This window comes from Amblyomma americanum, chromosome 7 (genome assembly GCF_052857255.1).
Source record: "Amblyomma americanum isolate KBUSLIRL-KWMA chromosome 7, ASM5285725v1, whole genome shotgun sequence".
In the NCBI taxonomy this organism is placed as follows: domain Eukaryota; kingdom Metazoa; phylum Arthropoda; class Arachnida; order Ixodida; family Ixodidae; genus Amblyomma; species Amblyomma americanum.
This window is the reverse complement of record NC_135503.1, coordinates 114,262,875-114,286,872: the sequence shown is the minus strand read 5'-3', so window position 1 is coordinate 114,286,872 and position 23,998 is coordinate 114,262,875. Positions and strand designations below refer to the sequence as shown.

The 23,998-nt window shown below is 47.5% G+C and overlaps 1 protein-coding gene across 4 annotated transcripts in view; it reads left to right on the top strand.

The window, feature by feature from the left end:
* Nucleotides 1–23,998, top strand: part of LOC144099485 (sodium-coupled monocarboxylate transporter 2-like) — a 53,697-nt gene that overhangs the window by 126 nt on the left and 29,573 nt on the right. For 2 of the 4 annotated variants that reach the window (XM_077632825.1, XM_077632822.1), the window contains exons 1-5: nucleotides 11,820–11,973; nucleotides 17,939–18,335; nucleotides 20,394–20,459; nucleotides 21,677–21,728; nucleotides 23,351–23,418. In XM_077632825.1, coding sequence (XP_077488951.1) covers nucleotides 18,003–18,335; nucleotides 20,394–20,459; nucleotides 21,677–21,728; nucleotides 23,351–23,418 — 519 coding nt within the window. In that variant the 5' untranslated portion in view covers nucleotides 11,820–11,973; nucleotides 17,939–18,002. Of the gene's footprint in view, nucleotides 1–11,819; nucleotides 11,974–12,685; nucleotides 13,117–17,938; nucleotides 18,336–20,393; nucleotides 20,460–21,676; nucleotides 21,729–23,350; nucleotides 23,419–23,998 lie in introns of those variants that run through there. The other 2 variants (XM_077632823.1, XM_077632824.1) reach the window with 2 other exon arrangements.

Here is a 23,998-nt window from a genome sequence, read left to right as displayed (position 1 = left end):
GTGCGGCTGATTGGGACTGTAGCTCATGAATCACGGGGGCCATTCCAGTTTAGATTATTCATACTTACGCATTCACCATTACTATTATTTTCTGCTGATATGTGAAAACCATTTGAAAGCTATTCATTGCTATGCTAACAGCAACGACAGATTCCTTCAGTTGATTCCATACCTCATAAAAGCCTACTTTCTTACTTTTGGCGCGAACAGCTTTCCACTTCCTGTAATGACTGCGAACTTTTGCCAGCTTTTTTGTCTGCATTGCCTTACGCCATAGAATCGAATTAAGATTGTTGAAACAAGTTTGTATGGCGTCGAAATATTCCCGGAGTTCGACAATTTCTGCGCTATCGCAATTATTTATACAGGTGCAGGATAGTATGAACAATGAATTGTTTCATTTTTCCCTGAAAATAATGGAACACCTAGTGACAAGTTACAAACACTTTTATTCACTAATCCTCTGTGGTTTCGCCCTTGTTGGTGGCCGATTACCTTACATCCGCAGCGCACCCCTGGGGACAGGGATCTTCAGTGCCATTCGAAGCGTCAGAAATGCATGCACCTTGAAGTTCTTGAGAACAGGTTGGCTAACTACGAAAACCACGCATGTAATATACTTTGCACCTCGTAGAATAAATTTCCTCAATACTCGCTCAGTAAGCGTCATTTTATGGCTACTCTCGGCAACCGACTCCTTTATAACCAACTGGCCTCTCTATAGAGTGTCCACATATTGGCCCTGTTGCTGCACGTAAGCTTTTTCTTTCATTCGCTTAAGCTCTCTATAACTACATCGGGTGCCTTCGTCTGTGGCTTTAGTTTGCGAATTTTGAAATTTTTGAGGACTTCAAACAAAAACTGCGGCTTACTAAGCCGCACTTTTACCTAACAGAGCCGCTGAACAGAGCTTATTTGACGGAGCTTACATAACAGAGCCGTTTGAAGCATGCTCGTGGTGCCTACAGGGATCAGTGACAATGATGATAAACGACGACCGAAAAGAACCTGGTGCCATCCAGCAGCGCAGAAGAACTGGATCGTTAGGGTTTCGGTTTTCTTTTTTTCCCCTGACTTCTTTGTTCCAAACTGGAAGTACGGGCCTTACATAAGGGTGGAGTGGTGGTGGTGAAAATTTTATTTGAAACAGGGGAGGTTAGGACTCGCAGGTCCTTGGACCCCGCACGGTCTCAATGCACTAAAACGTTTATGTCCCGGAGGCTCATGACACTGGAAGATTGGCCAGCGGCGATGGCGTGCTTGGCCATTTCCTCTTACCACGGTAGGGACTCCCAAGCCTCCCAAGTGGTAGGGTGCTCCAGTCGTCGCGGAGGAGGATCCGCCGGGCAGAGGAAAATAATATGGTCGAGAGTGACATTGGGGTAGTGGCATAGGGTAGCGGAGGTGTTTGCGTGAACTTGGTCATAGCAGGATCGTATATAAGGGGAAGGGTAAGGTGCGTTCCTGGAGCCGCCTCCAAAGTGTCTAATGATAATTGTCGAAGGAGGGATGGGGTGGACGGTAGAGCCAGTGCTCGGCTTTGCAGGCTTGCGTCAGTTCACTAAATGAATGCAAGTGCTCCCATGAGAACTCTATATCGGAGGCTGCCGGTGCCCACTTGAAAGAATCTCGGGCTATAGCGTTGGCGGCGTCGTTTCCGGGATTCCCGGAGTGGGCAGGCGCCCATATCAGCCCCATGTGACGGGTAGCTTTGCATCGAGGGAGTTCAGTAAGAGAAATTCAGGGACGTGAACCCGCGAGCAAAATTTAGTATGGCAGGTTTAGAGTCGGATACTATGTACCCGGCCTCCGTGTGCGTTATGGCTAGGGCAATGGTTGCCTTTTCGAACTCCTCCAATGTAGCGGTGGGGGTAGGTGAAGGGTGGCAATCGGTTGGAGGGAGGGGTTCATGATGGCTACAACTGTCTCCTTGATTGTGCATGCGGCATACACCCATACGGCATACGGTTCCGTGCCATAGAGTTTGTGGAGCACCCCTGCTCGAGCTCTGCTGCGGTTCGTGGTAGGTTGGGAGCATCTTTTTAAGCAGAAGTTTAATAGCTAGTGCGCGGTTAATGCGGCGGGGAACCTGAAGCCGTGTGGGATCCGTGGTTGGTGTGCGGATACCGTGGGTGTATAGGATGTGTGTGCCGGTGGTGGCTCTCGTGAGACGTATGTGTTGTCTGTCGGTGGGTCTCGGTAAGCTCCCCTGTCACGTTATATAGGCCTGGTTGGAGGAGTTTTTCGGTTTAGGTATTTAGGGGTATGTGTTGTGCTGTCTTAAATTCTGTGCGGATCATGGCATCCAGGGTGGAGATTTTTCTGGCGTGGAGTTTCAGGTAGGCGAGCGTTAAGAGAAAGCGGCTGAGAACGAAGGCATGAATTAGACGACACAGGTCATGCTCCTTCGTGCTTCGGTGAAGCCCAGAAACTCGGAGGATTACGTGGGATATCTACACTGCGGTCTGCTTGAGTTTCCGGATAGTGAGAGTGTTTTCCCGTTGTTCTGGATGTGGAGGCCCAATAACCGGAGAGTGTGTATCTCCGGGATGTACCCGTTTTCCAGTGTCGCGGTGATGATGGCATCGGGGCAGTTTCGGGTTATGGGGCGGAGTATAGAGCTCCGATTTCTTCGGAGAGCAGGAGTGTCCGATACTTCGCGCATGTGTTTGGGTGAGGGTAGCTGCCGACTGTAGAGTGTGCCTTATGTTTCCATCACTGCCATGAGTTGTGCACAGCATGATATCATCGACATAGAGTGTATGACGAAGGTGAGGGATGGGTTGTAGTATGCGGGCAAGAGGAATGAGAGCGAAATTCAAGAGAAAAGGGGAGAAGACAGCTACCGGGGAGGGGGTGGGGTGTCAAGCCTACTAAGGGTGTGTGGGGTGGTTGTGTGGGGACCGAAGTGAATTTCGGCCGTGCAATTAATAAGGCATGCTTTAATATAGGTGTACATACGTTCACCTATGTTCAAGGGCGAGAGGGCCGCCATGGTCGCTTGAGAGTCAAGGAAATCAGAGGCCTTGGAGAAACACAAGGAGAGGACCGCTTTTGTGCGGCCCGGTATGGGTGGTCGAAAAGTTCCTGTGTGAGGTGGAGCATTGCATCCAGTGCCGACAGATGTGGACGGAAACCCACCATGCTGTGCGGGTAGAGGTTTTGCTCCGCCATGTGTTGGGTGCGTCGGGCGAGTATAACGTGTTCAAAAAGCTTGCCAAGGCATGATGTTAGTGAGACGGGACAGAGATTTGCACGTGCAAGGGGTTTATGGGGCGTCGGTATATATATAATTTTGATGTAACGCCAAGATTTGGGGAGGGTGCCCTTCTGCCGGCATGTGCTGAAATACCTCGCGAGCTGGGCGGTCGACTGATCGTCCAAATTACTAAACTTGCCATTGGAGATCCCGCCAACTCCTGGGATGGTGTTAGAGCGGAGGTCAGGAGGGCCGCTCTGATTTCGGCTTCCGGGATCTCCGCGTCGAGATCGGCATTTGTTGTGCCTGCAAGATGGGACTTACACAATCAAATACATAATTTAAGTTTGATTTTTGAATAGTGACACTATAGAGGCAATCATGGCACGACATCCGGTTTGTTCCGCACTTTGCACATGAGAAATTGAAAGCGCGTGCATTAAAAGAAAAAAAAACAGAACAGAAAAAAATATGCAATTTCTGTTGCCTTCAAGGGGAATGCGTAGACAGGATATGCATTGCATGAACGGCGTACGACTGGTCATAGAATGTGCTGACTGCACTCGGGTATGAGGTAAATCCACTTGCTTCAAGACTTGCCATCTTCTTCGCTCGCCTCCTTTCTTCGGTCTGTGGCGTCATGCTTGCCTCCCTGCCTACTTTCGTGGTTGGAGGAGCCTCAGCCATCAGCCATTCTGTTCAAGCAGGGCAGTGCTTTCATCCTTACGCTCTCCTTTGGTACTCATTTTTTTCTGACTGGGCAGCCGGCTCAGCGCCCCTCGATCCTTGACATGCCGTGCGTAGCCGGTTTGAGCGGCGCATTCGGCCGCCTTCTGCGCCTTCGCAGCCAAATGTTCCGCTCCCTAAAGCTGGCATTCACGATTTAGCAGGAGCACATTTTTGTCTCTTCGACCATCGGGCTCCATTGCATGGCGACGGCTGCCGCAAAGCTGCCCTGTAGCATTTGGATATGCAGAACCATCGAATGAAACATAACGACAACACCGATTTTGGCACAAGCAAACGTGCATAACAATTTTCCCTCACCGTGGATATGTGCCAGTCCAGCAAAGGCCAATAATAACAACTTACTGCTGAAATGTCCCTTGGATGGTCTCCCTCAGGAGGGGTTTTATTCTCTTTCTCATGAATATTGTATAGGAAAGGTTTTGTTTTTCAGGCGGTTACCACTCGTTCGGAAAATTTCTGAATGTTTCGCGAAGGTTTTGCCTGAGTTTCGACTTCAAGTGTGGTCTATGGTTCTGTTTCGAATATGAGGTGCTTTTGGGAATCTGTTCGCCTGAATTTTCCGCCAATGGTTGCTAAGAACCTTTCGTTCTTAGGAACAGCTAACGCTGCAACACTATACAAAACACCTCAAGGCAGTGGTTCAGGAACGCTCGCTGTGTTTTTTCCGCGTGTATGCAATGAATTTTCGATTTGGCATTAACTGTGTATCAACGCTGTCGTCTTTCTTCTTTCTTCCTTTGAATCCTAGAAACTGCGGATATTATCTCAATTCTATAAGCGTAATTGACTAAGCTTAACTGAATTCACTACCCTTGCGCTTACTTTTCATCTATTTCTGAAGTACAAAGAGCGCATGTAAACCTCAATAAAGAGAGACAAATGGCCGCTTTCTAATATCTCGAACAAAACCTGCAAGAAAATTGGTTTGGTTTGGTTTCTGGGGTTTAACGTCCCAAAGCAACTCAGGCTATGAGGAATGCCGTAGTGAAAGGTGCCGGTAATTTCGACCACCCAGGGTTCTTTAAAACACACTGATGATTGTACAGTATACGGATACTGGCCTGTAGCATTTTGCCTCCATCTAAACGAGACCACTGTGGCCGCCATTGAACCCGCGTCTATCGGGTCAGCAGCCGGGCAATATAACCGCTGAGTCACCGCGGCGTCCCATGGAGTAGGGGTGCACGTATATATTACATTTAGGCGCGGGTCAGTGTTGCGTGCGGTGCCATTCTCGATTTTTACAGACATGCCTGGGGTGGTTAATTATGGTGATGTTGTGCTGCATGACCGCATTGCGCTCAGATGTGTCCTTAGGTGAGCCATAAGGCTACCATACATCATGTGAGCCGTGTTGAAGTCTCTTGTAATTCGTAAGTGTGGTCGGGTGATGCGGAGGATTTGCTCTAGGATCGTCAAGAAACCGCACCCTGTCGCTTTCTGAGAATGGCATATGTTTACCATAAATATGCAGTCTTAAGCAAGGTCCTGATAGTGGTGCAACAAAAGCGTGTGTCACCTATTGAAGTAAGATTTATTTGTGTAGCGCCTCACGGCTCAGACAAAATTCTTCATCATTAGGCTTAGCTCCTGATTACAACAAAACGCCGCCAGACGCCTCACAGTGCCACTCTGGGTGACATACTCAAATGAGTTCATGGCATGGCATTATGAGCGCTTCAGCAGTAGCAGCCGCAGCAGTTGTGACAATGTCGCCAGCGTCAGCATCAGGCACGTTGCTGGAGGCCCGTGGATGTAGCAGATCTAGGGTGTCATGCTCTTAACACGACATGTATGCCGAAGGGAAGGGAAGACGTGTGCGCTAGGCGGATCTTGGGATAAATGCTGTCGGGACTCCCACCGCAAAAGCGACGTGTGACAATAGTCCCACATCCGTGAAAGTACATTTCTGGCACCATAAATTATCGTTTTAACCCTTTAAAACCTAAATCATTATTCTTCACCCTCTAATGAATAGCAGAAACATTGAAAGTGAACGCTACAATTGAAAAACACAAGGATGGACCACCTAGGGCTCCTAACCCACGTCACCAGGAATTTAAGCGTCAATATTTAAAGATCACCATAGAGCAAGTAATTGTTTGAAATTCCTACCCAAGACTCCAGTAATATCTTAATCAAACGGCGTTTCAAGTTACGACGAAAACAAAATAAATAATTTAAGAAGTTCCTTTCTCACCTTTCGCCCTCCTCAAGGCTAACAACTGGCACTGAAAACTCATGACAACGTTCCGTATCACGACTCTCATCGTTTCCGATGTTATGTGTATGGCTCTTACGCAATTTAGTATTGATTTCACATGTCTTCCGTGTGACTCAAATGGAGTCTATTGGGAACACAAGTGAATAAAGGTCATAATGCATTCGAATTGAGTACGGTGTAGCGTTCATCATTCGTAAACCATTCTTAAACCGTATTGAAAACAAATTGTACTAAGGATGTTCATGGGTTTATGCACTGAGAAAACAGGAACATTTGTGCCTCATACGAAGTCGGCAGCCCCATAAGCGAGGGACGAGGGACGAAGAGGAGAATGCACAAGAATGCATGAGAAGAATGCACTCTTCGTCCCTCGTCGTTTTGCGCGGTTGCAATATGCAATCCCCTGTTTACCACCAACTAGCCCAACCTTTGCCTTTTAAATGTTCATTAACGTACACTGAGATTGCACGTAACACTGGCCTCTACAACTTCGCCTCCATCGAAATTCCATCGCCGCATCCGGGATCAAACCCCCGTCTCTCGGGCCAGCAGCCGAGCGTCATAACCACTTAGCCACCGCGGCGGCATAGTGAAAAAGAAGGCTGTTTTTTTTATCAAGGTAAGCCACACATTTGGTTAGGTACACGTTTTGACCCTCTTCTTTCGTCACAAATATTTTGCCACTCGGGTACCATGCAAAGCTGAAATGTTTGACACGTCCCCGTTCCTTTCCAGGCTTCAGCAAAATTCGGTTCTGTGCAGTCAAATTTTCCATGATGGATGCATCTGGCTGGACTTCTGATAGCCATTTCTTTTTTGCAATTTCTCCTTTTTTGCTTCGCGAGGAGTACGAGAACAGGGAGGCTGGTCTTCAAAGCTAGGATAACTTCTACAAGCAGGTGCGGTATACTTTGGCCAGCACAGACCGACGCGGTCGTGCCCGCCGCCTCCTGGAAGCTCGCATCCAGCAACCCAATGAGAGCGTCGTCATGTTCGCCGAAGGTGTGACCTGCCTGTGTCGGCGGGCCTACCTCGCTATGTCGGAAGCTACGACGTTGCGCCATTCGATGCAAGGAGAGACGGAACATCTTTTCGTTGCTTTGGTTCGGAGTCCCCCCAAACCGTCGCAAACTTCATCTGCGAAGCCACCCACACTGAGCACGCTCGGCAGCAACGTTCTCACGCAGCGGGTCCGTGATCTGTCAGCCATTAAGCAGCGCGGCCGCACTGTGCAGCTCCAGTGACAGTTCATCATGCGTGAACTGATCCGTGAGGTTGTTCGCGAGGTGCTCCTGAAACGTCACTTCGTCCCGCCTGATCTTTCTGCAGCCGCTATCACCGAAATTGTGCGCGCGAAGATTTGTCCAGTGTGTTGACCGCCTCAGTTGCTACCTGAGTCACGTCACTTCAGTTATGCGGCAGCTGTCTGCCCGCCCGCGGCCCCTTCTGCGCAGCATCTCCCATTCCACCCGCAGCTGCCACCCACTCTGCCGCCACCTTCCTACCAGCGACCGTCGCAGCAGGACCTCGCCGTGCCATCACCGGCCATGAAGGCCGACATCTGGCGCACTCCTCGTAAGCGGCCGTATGGCTACCACTGCGGGGGAGCCGGCCACCTGCATCGCCGCTGCCCCTACCATGAAATGCCCCGCGTCCTCGGTTCGGTGAGCGCCTTCGTGAAATCGAGGAATACCTTGCTGGTCGCTCAACTTTTCAGGCAGTGCGCCCATACTCGTCTTCACCTGTGCGCTACCTGTCGCTTAGCCGCCGTCATTTTCCCGATGCCACAAGGACCGGGCGGTCGCCAAGCCTCCGCCGGGGAAACTGAAGGCGCCGACCTTAGGGCAGCAGGTTGCTGATAAACGAAAACGCTGTCCCGAAGACCTCTCCGTGACGAGTCAGCATGATTCTAAGACATTGATGCCGTCACAGCGTGATCGCGTGACTCTGAATTCCCGTTTTGCCGACGACATTGTAAGCGCCAATCTTAACATTCCCGCTGACGGGCACCGCGTGACTGCCCTGGTTGATACTGGCGCAGACTTTTCAACAATGAGCAAACATTTTGTGGATCACCTTAGCAAGATTAAAACTGAATGGTCGGGACCGCAAATCAGCACCACTGGCGGTCCCCTTATGACACCGGTCGGACGCTGCACTGCATGCGTCACGATTGCAAACTCAGCGTTTGTTGCCGCTTTTGTTGTCCTGCCTCACTGCTGCAAGGACCTTATGCTTGGCATAGACGTTTTACAAGAGCTTGATGCTGTCATTAACGTTCTTCGCCGTTTTGTCCAGTTTTCAGCGCCCGCAAAAACTACAGCACACTCCGAACAACACCACGCACCGTAGCGCATCACCGACGTGGATGTAACCATGCCACCGGGCTCATGTGCCCTCGTTACCGTCCAGTGCGACGACCAGACTATAGCTACCTGGGTCGCCGTACAGAACACTGACCTTGTGTTACATATTGGTGCCTGCGTTGCACGCAGTGTCGTCAATCTGACCAATGGCCTAGCGGACGAGCTTTTTAAAAACTTCGGGAACAAACGGCAACACATCGCTAAGGGCGCCATGGTGGCATACTTTGAAGATTTTGCCGAAATTCATGACTGCCGCGCACTCCAGGGAGAATCATCTACCTGACGGACGCCTCAATTCGCCCTAGGTGTGAACTCCGCCTTATCAACGGCCGAGAAAGGTCCACTCGTCGCGCTGTGGTCACGGTTTCAAAAACATATCTCGTCCACCTCCGCGGTCAAGCAGACGCCTCTCACAAAGCACCGCATTATAACCTACGAGCGTATCCGCCCTGTCCAAACGAACCAATACCGAGTATCACCCCGGGAACGCGAAGTCGTCGCTGAGGAGGTGAACGCAATGTTAAATGGCGGTGTCATACAGCCATGGAGGAGCCCATGGGCTTCACCGGTTGTTCTGGTAAAGAAAGACGGCAGTCTACAATTTTGTGTAAACTGCCGCAAGCTTAACCAGGTCACAAAAAACGACGTCTACACGTTACCGCGCATAGATGCCTCTTTGGAACGGCTGCGTCACTGTCACCTTTTCGTGCACTTTAGCATGCACTCCCAGACATCCTTAGAGCGCTTGAGGGTAGCGGTTTCGGTCACAATGGAGATTCCCTCGACTCAGCATTTCAAGCTCAGCCGGAGACCAGCCATGAAGTGACAAGGGGGCTGGTCGTTTGGTGCCCAGCTTTCGCCGGTCGCAAGAGAGAGAATTTGTAGGAGCCAAAGATTCACAAACAAAACAAAGTTTATAAAGCGAAGAGACGACACAGATGATTTCTCAATCACTCGTACGAGCACAAATAGATTTACAAATAGAATGCAACGATTGCAAAGTAATACTTGAGAGAGATTACAATACATCAAAATCTTTGCACCTAAAGGGCACTACCGCAGAGGCAGAAAAACAAACAAAACATAATTTGGTTTCGGTTTGGTTTATCGGGGTTTAACGTCCCAAAGCGACTCAGGCTATGAAAGACGCCGTAGTGAAGGGCTCCGGAAATTTCGACCACCTGTGGTTATTTAACGTGCACGGACATCGCACAGCACACGAGCCTCCAGAATTTCGCCTCCATAGAAATTCTACAGGCGCGGCCGGGATCGAACCAGCGTCTTTCGGGCCAGCAGCCGAGCGCCATAACCACTAAGCCACCGCGGCGGCTACAAAACAATTTTTTTACCGGGCACTGCGACAGTCCGATGACCTGAGGAGCACTATGGAGCAGTCCCGCAGAGTGGCTCATGTTGCCTCGCTAATCTGTGGCTGGGCGAGTGGTGTTCTCCTGGGAGTCGAGCGGGCGCGCTTCTATTAAGCTTAAACAGCTGCTCGGGCTGACAGACAGCGGTAAACGCCCCTCTTTTATAGGCACGGTCCGCATCTCTTCGTTCTTCGTGCCAAGGCAGGCGCGCACATACACGCAAGTATCCACTGAACAATGTCCTTCTGCTTTTCGGGCCGGGCGCGCGACCCCATTGGTCGAGCTCAGAGACCAGATTCTGGGTACTTCTCGCGATGCGAAGCCGCCAGCGCGAATGCGAAGGGGAGACGGCATCACTTAGCACGGTCGAGGCTACACCCTCTCCGTCGACATTGGGTACAAATTACTGAGACATTCAGAGAAATCGTCGGCGCAGGCGGCCTTGTTTCCTTTGGCGCTGCGCCGGCGAGCAGTATGGAAAGGGCAGCAGCACACGCAAAGTCACGAGCTCTCCGCGGTTCCTTCTCCGCTGTTTTTGTTTCATTTATGGTGCTAGCAGCCGTCATTGCTATCACGCTGCGCCTTTTTTTTTCGATTATGCGCCGAATTTTGTGGAAGTTAGGCGTGCTACTTTTCGCTCGATCTGAAAAGCGGCGATCGGCAAATTTAAGTTCACGAACGGAACCGCGAGAAGGCAGCGTTTGCTGTGCCCGGTGGACTTTGTGAACTCAATGTCGTACCTTTATTATTGTGCTCCTATCCAGCGACATTTAAGCGAATGATAGACGTAGCCTTATCGGGCCTCCATTGGCAAGCTCGTCTAATCTATCTGTACGACGTCGTTGATTTTTTCGCAAAAATTTTAGGAACACCTCAAGCGCCTTTCTACCGTGCTACAGGCAATATGCACTCCTGGACTCGCGCTGTAACCTGAAAAACGCCACTTTGGTTACGAAAAGCTCCCGTTCCTGGGCCACGTTGTCACCCATCGAGGCGTCCAGCCAGACTTCTCCATTCGCATACGCAACTCGTAGGGAGCGTTTCAGTACAGCGGCAGCATTTGAAAGGTATTGCCGCCACAGCTGGTGTTGTAGAGTTTGGCACAGTTTCCACAAACAGTGTCCCTACGAGGCATGCAAACCTAGATAACGCGGCACAGATGGGACCTTCTGCATGCGCTTACTAACTGCAACATATAGTCCCTACATGTCAGGCGAATACATGAGCGATAATTTATTGGTCAGTGGTGAGCGCAGGTTTTTGGCCTCGGCATGTATTAATTACAAGGCCACGCTGACGTCGTAGACCCCAAGGGAATGTACGGCTTCATTATATCGCCGCCACAGACCAATGCATTTATATAAATTTAAACAATAGAGGTTATTGACTGATGGATCGATATACGCCTACATTAGAGCCCATATTTATGACGACAAAAAGCACACATTTTGGGAGAACACAAAGAACAAAAGGGAGACACGACCAACGCTGACTCGCCATGAAGCATATTTATGACCTCTTGCGTTTTTCTCATTAGACGTGGCTGGGGTACAAAGGTGGGGCGTTATTTTCAGAAAAATAGAAAGGAGGAATGGAATTGTTGCGCTTGTTGAAAAGCTTCGGCATGACAGCTGGCAATCAATGCTGGGTTGTTTTGTTTGACACAGCCTGACTGTTAAAAGAAAAGCAGATCATTTCAAGTTCCTCCACTCTCTCTCTCTCCGCTCTGCCCACAGCGGCCCTAATTTTTGTACACCTGCATTTGGCTGCTTTCTCTTGCGCCAGAGGAATCACGGGACGTTTTTCAACCTTTGTGATAAAAAATGTTTGCGCTAACTACAGCGGCAACATTCAACATGTGTGCTGAGCAATGACGCAGCTGTTTCCATCTCCCCGCTACATTTGCGGCAGGAAAACAAATGCAGCGGAAGTACGAAATCGGAGGCAGACATCTGTAGGAAAGTGACTGACGTGGAAGGACGACACTGGCGTATCGCGTTTTGGAAAAACCAGATGCTTGTATTCGTAGAGCCTCTCTTTGAGTACGGCGCTTTAAAACATCGCCAGGTAAGCCTAACAATTTTTCCGTTGTTATTGCATTCTTCAGCAATCCTGCCATAAATAGATAAAACGTTGTTTTTTTGCTTTTTTACGCTTTTTGATCAGACCAAAATAATAGAACCCCTTCCTTTTTGCCCAAAGGTCCGAAAAGTCATTATGAGTGCTCCAGGAATACAACAAAACAAAAAAATTGAAATTCTGGCGACTCAGTGGTTCAATGCACGCTTCCCTTTTTAGGCAGTGGCTAGTATTCCTTTGCGATCTGCGTGAAGCAACTAGCGCTACCTTTCTAGTTGCAAGGTTCAAAAAGCCTGGCATTCCGCCAGTATATTATGGGCTTGCGAAGGCAGGTTAGGTTCTGAAGGCATGACTGCGATATCTTATCAAAGGAAAAGTGTTTATTCTCGGAACCAAACCTTCCAGCAATACAATAAGGAAATATGCTCAGTGGTTGCAGAAGTGCAGCACTGATTGGACTTTCTTGAAAGCTTTGTGGAACAGTGGTGTCGTTGAAATTAGTAAACGCCTTCTGAAAGTTTCTGTTGGTGCAACTGTGCTTCTGTGTTGATTTCCCAGGTGTGACCAAGATTCCTAGCAAAGGAAATCTCTTTAGAGAATTTCGCTTATTTTTTGTTTGTGCCTGTCACCAAACTCCGCGTAAGAATCGGTTCGAGACGTATTCGTTGTCGGCAATCACATGGTAGCAGTGGATCCGCAGGAAAAGAGAACTAGCGTGGCAGTAATTTGGAACTGAACTACTCGAGCCATCTTTATTTTAACACAGCAGAGTTAATGCCCCGTGCACGAAAAAAATCCGGTGTCGACTTTGTCGGCGTTTGCTTTGTGAGCGAAAAATCATGAGCATGAATCCGGTAGGTGGTGCCCAGAGAGCAACCCACGAGGCCGGTGGGCCACCTAGGTCACGTGGCCTAGCTTGCTGCGTCATCAAAACCTGCCCACCGGGTAGTGAGCAAGCTGTCCACCGCGAGAGGTGGCAGCCAAATTAATCACTGGTCGCTCGGGAACAGCAACCTGTGTCGCACAAGGGCCACCGCTGCGATTACGTGCCAGCGCTGGGCAGTGGCGCCTCGCTGAACCGCTGTACCACTGCGCCAGGACGGCTAAGAGGACTCTCAGGGATCTATGAGCGTAAAGTATCGAATAACTTTCTGCCTATACGAAAATTATCAAATTAGGCTATCGCGTCATACCATTAGGGTGGCGTAGGCGGGCGCTAAACGTGTTGTGCGGCACTGGCAGTTGAAAAAGGTTTCGATATATTTAATGGGACACTCGTGTTCCAAGTTTTCTTCGTAACTTCTTCGTAAAATAACTAGCACACAGGCACGCACTTATTCCTGGTGGCAGCATTCACAACTCACCAATTATGGCATTGTTTTTCATCCAAAACCTCGAGGCTCTATGCTTCACAGTATGTTGCGTCAATGCAGTGTGTAGTTCATTTCACGCGTTAAATATTGTTTTACGCCGTGAGGAATTTGACAGCTGCGACGCTCGAGGCGACATTGACATGGCTATTCCGTGAGTGACTTTGCAAAGTGATGTTCTGCCCCTGATCTGTCAAAAGTACAGCTTACCTTTGTTCGGTAAGCAATTTTTTGATGCCCAGGTGACTGAAGTGACAGTTTAATTTCAGTTCGCTCAATCGTAACAAGCAATCTGAAGTACTTAATCAAGTGACATGACTTTAATATGAATTTGCCCTTTGATTTAAAGCCTTTATCATATTTGTGCATTATAAGCTCACGATACCGTACCGTTTTTATACCGTTTTATAGCATACGATACCGTTTGATAGGAAAGTTCAATATCTCACGTGCAACCTGCAAGAACTTCGGCGGTTACAACGTCACTTCGACATCCTGATAACTGGGGACTTTATGTTCCTCACGTTATTTGGGATTACCCACGCACCTTCTGACGTGGCCGCATACTCAACAATGCAGTAAGCGCAGCTCAAATGTATGTTTAAAATACCCGCAACTCTATTACTCGAGAGGGTCACAGGCACCAAAAGTCGACCACGCCAGACATCACAGTTGGTCGGGGGCCGCGATATCTTACCTGGCAGGTCACAGACAAAAAGCTGTTCAGTGACCACTGAGTTATTCAAATGACTGTCTATAGCTTGTCCGCCCGCTTAAACGTACAATTCCCCATACAGATCGCCAAACTTTGAGCGCTATTTACATCATCATCATCATAATCTATTTAGCCTTTAAAGGCTTCTACTGAGGTATTGAGGCATTACATAAGTGAAGGGGGGGGGGGGGGGAGGGACAAAGCAAATACAATTGAGAACAAAACGTTAATACAGTAAAACATAATGCAATACAAAAAATGAAAAACGATGCATCACAATACGTCGTTGGTCAATCCTGAATGGCAAAAGGCTTAATTAGGTAGTAAAAACAACAAGAAAAAGAGTAAGTGTAACTAGATGAAGAAGTTTATGACCAATGAGCAATAACTTTTATTCAGTACAGTGATTAATTATTGCCTGTCAAAATTTAGTAGGGTCGCGCTAGTTTACAACGTAGTCGGGTAGCAGGTTCCAGTTTCCTAATGCAGTTGGCAGAAAAAAATTATTAAATGCTAATGTCGATCCCTGTAACGTTCACTGCTTAGGGGGTTAAACAGGCTGGGCGATATTTGGATGGGAGCTAGTAATAATGCCTCACGAAGATCAGAAAAATTGTAATATAAGTTATGACAGACGCAGAGTCGTGGGACTTTCCGTCGGTGCTCTAGTGGCTGAATATTAAGTGTAGCTTTACTCCTGGTGACGCTGTTGTGTCTAATTTGCGGATATAAAACAGGTTGCTCGGTCTTGAATGGATTTTAAAGTGTTAATTAAGAGTGCTTGGTGAGGGTTTCATATACGCAAGCTGCTGCATAATCAAGTCTGCTACAGGTGAGTGTTTGATATGCTAATTTTCGAACAAAAGGAGGGGCTAGCTACAGGGACCTTCAGATGAGGACGAGTGATTTTGATGCCCTAGATGCTAAATGTAAGATGTGTTCCCACCAGGTTAATTTGGTTGAGATATTGGTTCCAAGGTACCGATATGACTGTACTTGGGTTACCTTGTTGGACAGGAGGGAATATGTGGATCGGAAATTAGAACGTTTTCGAGATACTTGCATGAATTGCCACTTTGAGACGTTCAGCTGCATAAGCCAGTCGGAACAACACGGTTGTATTATGTGTAAGTCATTCTAAAGCGATGGGATCTAGAGTCAAAACCCTATTGAAAAATGTGTACCGGTTTGAATAGGAGACAAATAGGATTAAGGCACATTTCGCGTAACATTATGAAATGAAGCTTCGAAAGCGATTCAGCCTTTGATGAGGGCTCCGTGTAACTACCATTACCCGTAGTTAATTACAGTGCACTTACATCACACAGTGCATGCAAGTCGTGGGTTCGGACCCGCCCACTACGGTAGCACTTCGATGGAGGAAAAATGTGAAAATTCCGTGTACTGTGCATTGTAAGTGCGCGTTAAGAACCACAGGTGGTCGAAATTATCCGCAGCCCTCCACTACGGCCTCCCTCATAGACTGAGCCGCTTAGGGACGTCCATCCTATAAAACCAAACCAAATGTGCCATAATCCTATTTGCTGACCCGTTCAAACCTATATACATTTTTCAGTGGGGAAGGCATTCGCATGCTCATAAATTGATTCGTTATTCGCCCGCGCAATGAGCATTAAGAATTCTTTTTCTCCTCAGACTGCATCTGACACGAATAGTCTACCATCTCATCTTTTTCCATCCTAAAATATGCTCTCTGCCCATGAACGAGCTTTTGACTGTTACCCGTTGTTGGTGATTTGTTACAATTTTGTTTTCTGCATTTCCTCCTTCCAGAGCTTTTTCGTCCCATTTACCGATTCCTACATTCGGCTTTGTGTAATGATGGTCCACTGTGTGATTCTGCACTCCCGCTTGAACCTTTTTGGATTGCGGTATTGCACAATTAAATAAAATACGTAACTAAAACTCGGTGACAAGGGCCGTAGTGCTAGCGCACTAAAACTTCTGTGTGGTTTTGACCTTCTCCCTTTTCAGCCATGCCTTCAAAGCAGCTAGCTGGCATAGGTGCAAGCTCACACATGTGCGGTTCACTACTGATCAAGAAACGCGGTTGCTAGCTCCTAGCTAGAGCATGCATCACGCGTAAACGATATTCATTTTTCAATGACGACCACATATGGCACGAAGTGCAGTTAGTAGATATGCTAGTTCCTGTTACAAAAAGCCTGCTTAACTTGCAGGTATTTCTGTGTCCGCAACTTTCTTTATTATAAACCTGCTTTCTTTATTTCTGCATGTAAAGACACGCTCAACCGTCACGATCATCACCATCATCATTAGCCTGACTACACCCACTACAGGACAAAGGGCTCTCCCATGTATCTCCAATTAACCCTGTCCTTTGCTAGCTGCGCCCACAATATCCCGGCACACTTCTTAATCTCATCCGCCTGCCTAACTTCTTGCCGCCCCCTGCTACGCTTGCCTTCTCTTGGAATCCACTCCGTTACCCTAAAGGACAAGCAGTTATCTTGCCTTCGCATGACATGCCCTGCTCAAGAACATTTCCGCCTCTTCATTTCGACTGCGATGTCATTAGCACGCGTTTGTTCCTTTACTCACTCTGGCCGCTTCCGGTCTCTTCACGTTACACCAATCATTTTTCTTTCCATGGCTTGCTGCGTTGTCCTTAAGTTAAGCTGAACCCTTTTCGTTAGCCTCCACCTTTCTGCCCCGTAGGTGAGTACCGGTAAGATACAGCTGTTGTATACTTTTCTCTTGAGCGATATTGGTTACCTGCCATTCATGATCTGAGAGTACCTGAGAATCGCGCTCCACTCCTAATATTTCCAGTTACTTCCCTCTCATCATCCGGATCAGATGTCACTACCTGCCCTAGTAGACGTATGCCTTTACCACTTCCAGCACCTCGCTGCCATTTGTGAACTGCTGTTTTTTTTTGCTTGACTGTTGAACATTACTTTGGTTTTCTGCATGTTAATTGTTAGACCCAACATTCTGCTCTGCCCGTTTAACTCATTGATCACGATCTGCAGTTCACCTCCTGAGTTGCTCAGCAAGGCAATGTTATCAGCCGATCACAGATTATTTAGGTATTCTTCATTAACACTTAGCCCCAACTGTTCCCAATTCAGGCCGAATACTTGCTGTAAACAGGCGAGATTGTGTCTCCTTGCCTGACGCCCTTCCTTATTTAATTTTTATTGCTGACTTTATGGAGGTAAGACTATATGGAAGGTCTATGCATGCACTTGCTATATAATATATATCTTCCAGTATTTTGACGTACGGCTCTTCCACACTCTGATTCAGCAATGCCTGTACGACTGCTGTGGCTTCCACTTAGTGTAATGCTTACTCGAAACCATAGAACGCTATATAGGCTATAGGGGTTGGTTATATTTTGCGCATTTCTGTCTCACCTGAATGATAGTGTTAATACGATCTATTTTGGAATATCCTTTACAAAAGCCTGCGTGATCATTCGGTTGAATAAATTCTAAGGTTGCCCTGACTCTATTAGCGATTACGTCAGTAAATAACAATGGCTACTGTATTGATTTGTGTAGAAGTCTTCGGCTACTTAAACTATCTGATCTATATTTTTCATGGCATTGCCCTCCTTGTCTCTTAATGCATACATCCGATTTTTACCTATGCCTAGTTTCCTCTTCACCACTTTTAGGCTACCTGCGTTCTTTGCAGCATGCTCGATTCTATTCATATTAAACTTCCTTATGTCGGCTACCCCCCCCCCCCCCCCGCTTCTTGCGTTTATTTTTTTTTTCGATTGCTCTGCCGATTCTCTTCTGTCTTTAGGGCTAGACGCCCTCATTCATACCCACGTCTTACTTTCCTTTAACCACTCTCTTCATGCCGTCTGCAGGCTCACCATGATGTACTTCTGAAAATATTCCCTGGTACCAGAAGGAGTTGAAAATTGAGCAACCATGGTCCTAGGCGCCGAGTACGTAGTGTTTGGAACCTTGATGGCCCTCAATCTTGGGCTAGGCATCTACTTCTCTGTTCCACGCAAGGAGCGTTCTCAGAACACAACGTCCGAAGCGTTTCTAGGAAGCCGGGCAATGCGCACATTACCTTTGGCCGCATCTGTGGTGGCCAGCCTGATCTCTTCAACCGGACTGATAGGCTTGACGGGGCACTTCTACGCGTACGGCTTCCACTTCATGTGGACCTCACTCACCACAGTAGCTGTGTCACCAATAGCGACCTGGCTGTTCTTGCCTGTTCTGTACACACTCCGTGTTACCTCAGTGTTCGAGGTGAGTCTGTCCTTTCTTTTATTACCATTAAGAACTTGTACATTACCGAACTGTTCAAGACAGAGATGCTATAGTCAATTTAGTCTCCATAGTATATGTACAGATCATAAGTGTTACGTCCTGGACGGTGCAGATAATAAGCATGTCAAGGTTGCAAGACAAGCTCGTTGGTGGTGCGTTGTGACCAAACATCGGAAAAGGTATAAAGAAAGCGGAAGGCTCCAAGATAAGTGCACCGCTGACAAGTATACTGTGCCTCCTTACCTTCTGTCCTGATAAAAATGGATGGTACTGTTTTCCTGCACGCATTTTTTTTAAAGATTCGAAGCAGAATTCGTGTATCTTAGAACGCACGAAGCTCTACAATTATTCTCTAATCTCATCACATGACTAATCACGTGCTACTTCAAGAATTTGTTTGCGCTAATTTGAGGCGTTCTTTGCTGAATGTATGGTGGATTCTTCAAGACCAAGTAGCCCTAACAACACTGCTTGTATTTGTGTTAATTAACGCAAATTATTTATCAATAGCACTAGCACGAATGTGACAATACTTCTTCCTTCCTGAGACAGCCGCTGTACAGCTCTATGGAAAAAATTATCAAGGCTAGCCCATTTTTTTAAACTCACAGGTAATGCAGGCTGAAATACAAGGCTACACATCGGGCGCCGCATTTTTCGACAATAATGGGATTATCAAATATAGGAAAACCCGATTCTGGTTGCCTTTTGAGAATACATCAGCGTCATTCAAATTAATGTCCTCTCGTCTATGCATATGCCTTTGCAACGCTTTCGTGGCGGCCGCCGAACCGTTGAACATCAAGCTCAAAACGTTTGAGCTGTAGGCAGGGCGACGTAAGGGAAGAAATATTCCTAGTTTGAAATAAATGACCGCAGATTTGAGACTACTTGATCTTGCCTGATTTTTATCTTCACATTTGTCTGCAGTGAAATTAGTGAGGCATTATTTGTGTTTCTATAGCTAAGGACGTACACAGAATATTATAATATTCATGTAAGTTTCTTAATGGTATTGAGGGTGCATATAACGTGACAAAAAAAATTGGCAGTGGCATGGCTCAGCTATGCAGGGATATACGTAGCGAGAGCTGTAGTTCCCCCCTGGTTACGCATGTTGTCGAGTTTGTTGTTGTGGCTAAAATGTTAAGCATTGAAGAAGTACTCAGTGAAACACATTGTTTATGTATTCAATTGTTTTGACAGAGATAAACACTGCCCGATGATCTGTAAAGTAACACGCAGTTGTCTCAACGTTGCCTACACAGTATTTAGACTGGTTGGTTTCTCTCAGATACACAAGATCAATGGTAGTTCCCCACTGTGCAGACTGAATGCGAGGCTCGCCAGATCCATACGAAGCGATTGTGATACACCGAGTCGTATCACTCTACATTTTATACACACAGCCGCACATAAGCAGTTTATCCACACGACCCGACACGCGGCTGCAACGGCAGCCGAGCCCTGACGTCTTTCGCCGCGCACCTGCTGTCCTCCACATACCGCGGATGCGCATTCGCGCGCGGCGCCGGCGGGCCTAGTCAGGCCGGCGCTGCTCTTCGCGCTGCGGCGGCGGCGCACTCGGACGTCATGCGTCACGCACCTGCTGCTCCTCTCTGGTTTTGCGCATGCTCACTAACGGCCTCCCAGGTTCACTAAGAAACTTTTGACTGGGTAGAGTTAAAAAAGAGGGACAGGAGATGAACGGGCGCTTGTCCCATTCATCTGTTGTCATTCGTCTTTTCTGTCGCGCTTCATGCAGTCCAATAGCGAAATGAACCAACTCTCCCACTAGCAAGTATTAGAGAAGCTTTCATAAATTCTGATAAAAACCATCTGCGAATTTAAAGGAAATTTAGTAGGCAGGCAGATGAGGCAGTGAAGCTGACACAGATATGTTTTAAGCATCACTATTTTCAACACTTTCTCAGTAAAGTACCGAGTGCAGTGCATGTCTGAGGGTCGCTCTAATAATGCCCTTTCTTAAATGAATAAAAATATTTCCATTAACTCTGAACTTTGTCCTTCTTCTAGTACATTCGGCTACGCTTCGATTCCGTCATCTCCATCACTATATGCCTCATCTATATCTTACTCACGGTAAGAAAACAAAACCACACCTTTCCTCATGTTCTCATTTTGTACTCTATAGTCACGAGCCTTTCTAAAATGAATGTTTTAATTGCACTTGGTGCTGAAGAAACAGTCATTTCTTCTTATAAATAAATGAATCCAGGAGTTCATATAGGATCTCGAATTTAATTACTTACTAATTTGTCGACTGCAATATTTTTAAAATTTCACAGCTGACGAAGTTGAACGGCTGCCGTAAGAACGTATGTTAATTTATTTTCAGAACTGTCCTACAGGCTGTTTAAGATCAGAACAAACTGAGCGAGAGAGAAATAACATTTATTGCCACCAGTCAAAACCACACTGCAGAAGTCTTCCTCTGCCGCGTACCTATTCGTCGGCCAGAATCCCGATGGTCAAGGCAGCTGATGCTTGACTGATGATTTCACTTTACACTTTTCTGAAGGGGCTGCGTAGTGAGGCCTCTGAGAATTGGCTGTGGTTTAGCTCTCGTGAAACCTGGAGTGTGCGAGAGCTACATCTGGCCGAGTGGAACTCGCTCAGTCGAATTGCGAAGTTAGCCTTTCGCCGCTCCGTTTCGCTGGGCATTCTTTCTTCATCCTAGTCCCTGGACGTGGATTCACTCTCTCCCCCTCTACACTCCCCTCCCCTCTCGGCTTTGCCGGCACGCAACGCCACCGGCAGCAACAGCTGCTCCGCACCACGTGACCAACCAGGTGACCGGCCACGGCGCCGCCACAGAGCTCAAGGGGTACCACGCAGAAGGCTCGAAGTGCTAGCGTAGTGTAGCTCTCACTACAAAATTTTTCAGTCGCGTTTCCGCACTTCACAGACAACGCGCAGAGTGGGCTGCTAGTGACCAGCAAACAGCAAGATCCGCTCGGGGCCCCTGGCGCAAAGGTTGCAAAGAGACGCGGCATCACCTGCTATTTCTTATGCGCTAGCATTAAGATAGCTTTGGCAGGACGGTGTTGAAGTTGTTCTTTTCACAGTTTTTTCTTGTGTGTTGCTCTCAGACGTTTATGATAGTTTATACAATTCTTTTAATCGGCCGTCCTTAAAGACCTTGGTTCTTGGATCGAAGCCGTACGGGCAAGGCCCTCTACATTGAGCCGGAACACATTGTCTGATAAATCCAGGGGAAAGGGCATAGAATATATGGACTTATGCATTTTAATTCATCGCTAATTCATACAGCATTAATTGCAATTTTGAACTTTCAGCAAACGATTGGCGCCCTTTCTATCCACGCAGCAAGCCTGACAATCACGACGGGTATGTTCAAAAGGAATTATCACACTTAATACTTAAACTTAACTGGCAGCACTCTCTATAGGTGTTATAATTCTTCGGACCCTTTTTTACCTTCTTGAGCCCTCTGGCGTGATCAGAAGGATATAAACAGGTCTATTTATTCTATATGTTTCTAAACATGAGATCTTACCTGTGCTTGACAACGAAGCGTGCTGATTACTTCCTTTTTTAAGCGACAGCGGAACTTCATACAGAGAGGCAGACCATGGTTTTTTCGTAAAAAAGTAGCATGTTTCTCACGTGTATAATATAGTGTATAGTCTTCCAAAAGTGACGACCTTAAGAGATTTTCTTGTGTGCCTTGTAGTGGGGCCCTAATAGCATCCACTGAAGTGCCATGTTTCGGAAGGACCAGTAGGAGAATAACAAAGAGAGGCGGGCTAGTTCGTGACTAGTAGTAGAATGCATCTTGAAACCTCGCAAAAAGACAAGGGACTAAGCGATCCGGCTCGTGTGTCAGCAAAACCTCACTAAACTTGTCTGATAGAGAGTTTCATATCTGGATAGCATGAAGTCCCTTACACGCCTGCGCACCAGTGTTACCTGGTGATCGTTTGTCAGGTTACAGTGAAAAATCCACGCTCTGTCCTGTTGTTTCTTCCTCGTCCCTTGTCTTTTTGCGCGGTTTCGAGTTGCACTCTACAACTAGCCCGAGGCAGTTCCCACGCTCAAGAAATATTCTAATCTGTCGGTAACCAACCAAACATAGAGCTTTGCTTAGAATTGAAACTGATTGCTTTGTGACCTTAGCAATAGAATTGTTATCGCAGAATAACGAGAGAAAAGTGATCGACAGTCTTGTCTTTGCCTATCGTGGACTCCATTGGGCTTCCGTCCGTGCGCGTCAGCGCTGGCTCGAGATAAGATGGCGCTTTGTCTTTACTGTTATCATCCTCTTACACTCGCAAGATACTGGTCGCAATTGCACATCATTCTCCAGCTCCCACAAGGTGCTGATAGACTATGGGCGCAGAACTACATCTGCCTAGAGGCTGTTGCGGCCGACCTTGCTGTCGTGCCGGCCCTAGACTTATGTCCACTGAAGCCAATAGTAGATGGCAGCGCACAATGACGGATGGCTATGGCTTCGGTGCGGCATGACTGCGTAGTGGCTAACACTACCGAGGCATGGGAGCAGTACTTGATTCCTCTCTGACTGTGATCGTCTTCCGGGTAGCGCTGCAAAACCTGCGAACGGCTCCTCGCCGACATTTTCAAGCTGTTCAGGCCTTGTTCTGTGTCCCTTGCTCTGGAAGGCCTAGAGGTGTGCTTTGTGCTCCTTAGTATTGTTCGTGCCCGCTTTCGCAGCAGGTACTCGACGCGTTATTTAGGATTAGTTAAAATTTCCGGATTTTTGTGTCTTTCTCTGAAAGCTCCGTCAGTGTGTGCCGAAGCGAAGAGCACAGAGCCTTTGGGGCAAGCGCTGTGATATGCTTGCCAGTGTGGAGTTCTGCGCCACAATTCCTGATCTCCCAGTTCGCTGTTGCGTTAGGATGCAAGAGGTTTTCCAATAGTCGTTATTGTCTGACTTGCTCCGCAAAGAAGCTTGCTTTTCACTTAATGGCTGTTTTATTTTTTTGCAGTCTTCGGAGCGCCTCTTATATGGTGCAACATCGGAATCGGATTGTGCGGAACTGTGTACACGGCATTGGTAAGAGTTTTCCATGAAAGCGGTTGGTTGCCGCTAGCAGCCGCTAGCAGCCGCTAGGTGCTCTGGCAAAGTTAGACGCGTGAAGTTTGGAAGCTGGTGACATACGAACGGTCGTCTGTGTGGATCCCGTAGCGGGCAGGCACCATCTTAATGACAGTGCTGGAGCAACTGTCACAAAAAAGCCGCATTCAAAGATAGACTAGGCGAGCGGTTATAGTTTTTGTCGCCGTATTTGAAGTTAGTAGACTGTGGTAGGTGCAATGAAAACGCAAGTACCTTAATTGATTTAGCTTCAAGCGTGTAGGGGTCAAGGGGACGAGTGCATAAAATGCCTCGGAGGCACTTTTTCGTGGTTACTTCCCTGTAAGGCAATATGTTGATACTTTAAGCATTGGATATATGGAGCAGTGTACTAAACTTAGAACGCAGCGTAGATCCCTGTATGGATCGTGATGGACAATAATGGCGCAAGGAGAGCTTCAGCAAATAAGCGCCATGGCGCAAGGTATTTACGTTACACAAGGTGGGGTCCAGGACCCATTTCGCAAGCATTTGAGAGCAAAGAAACCCTAGCACCAGA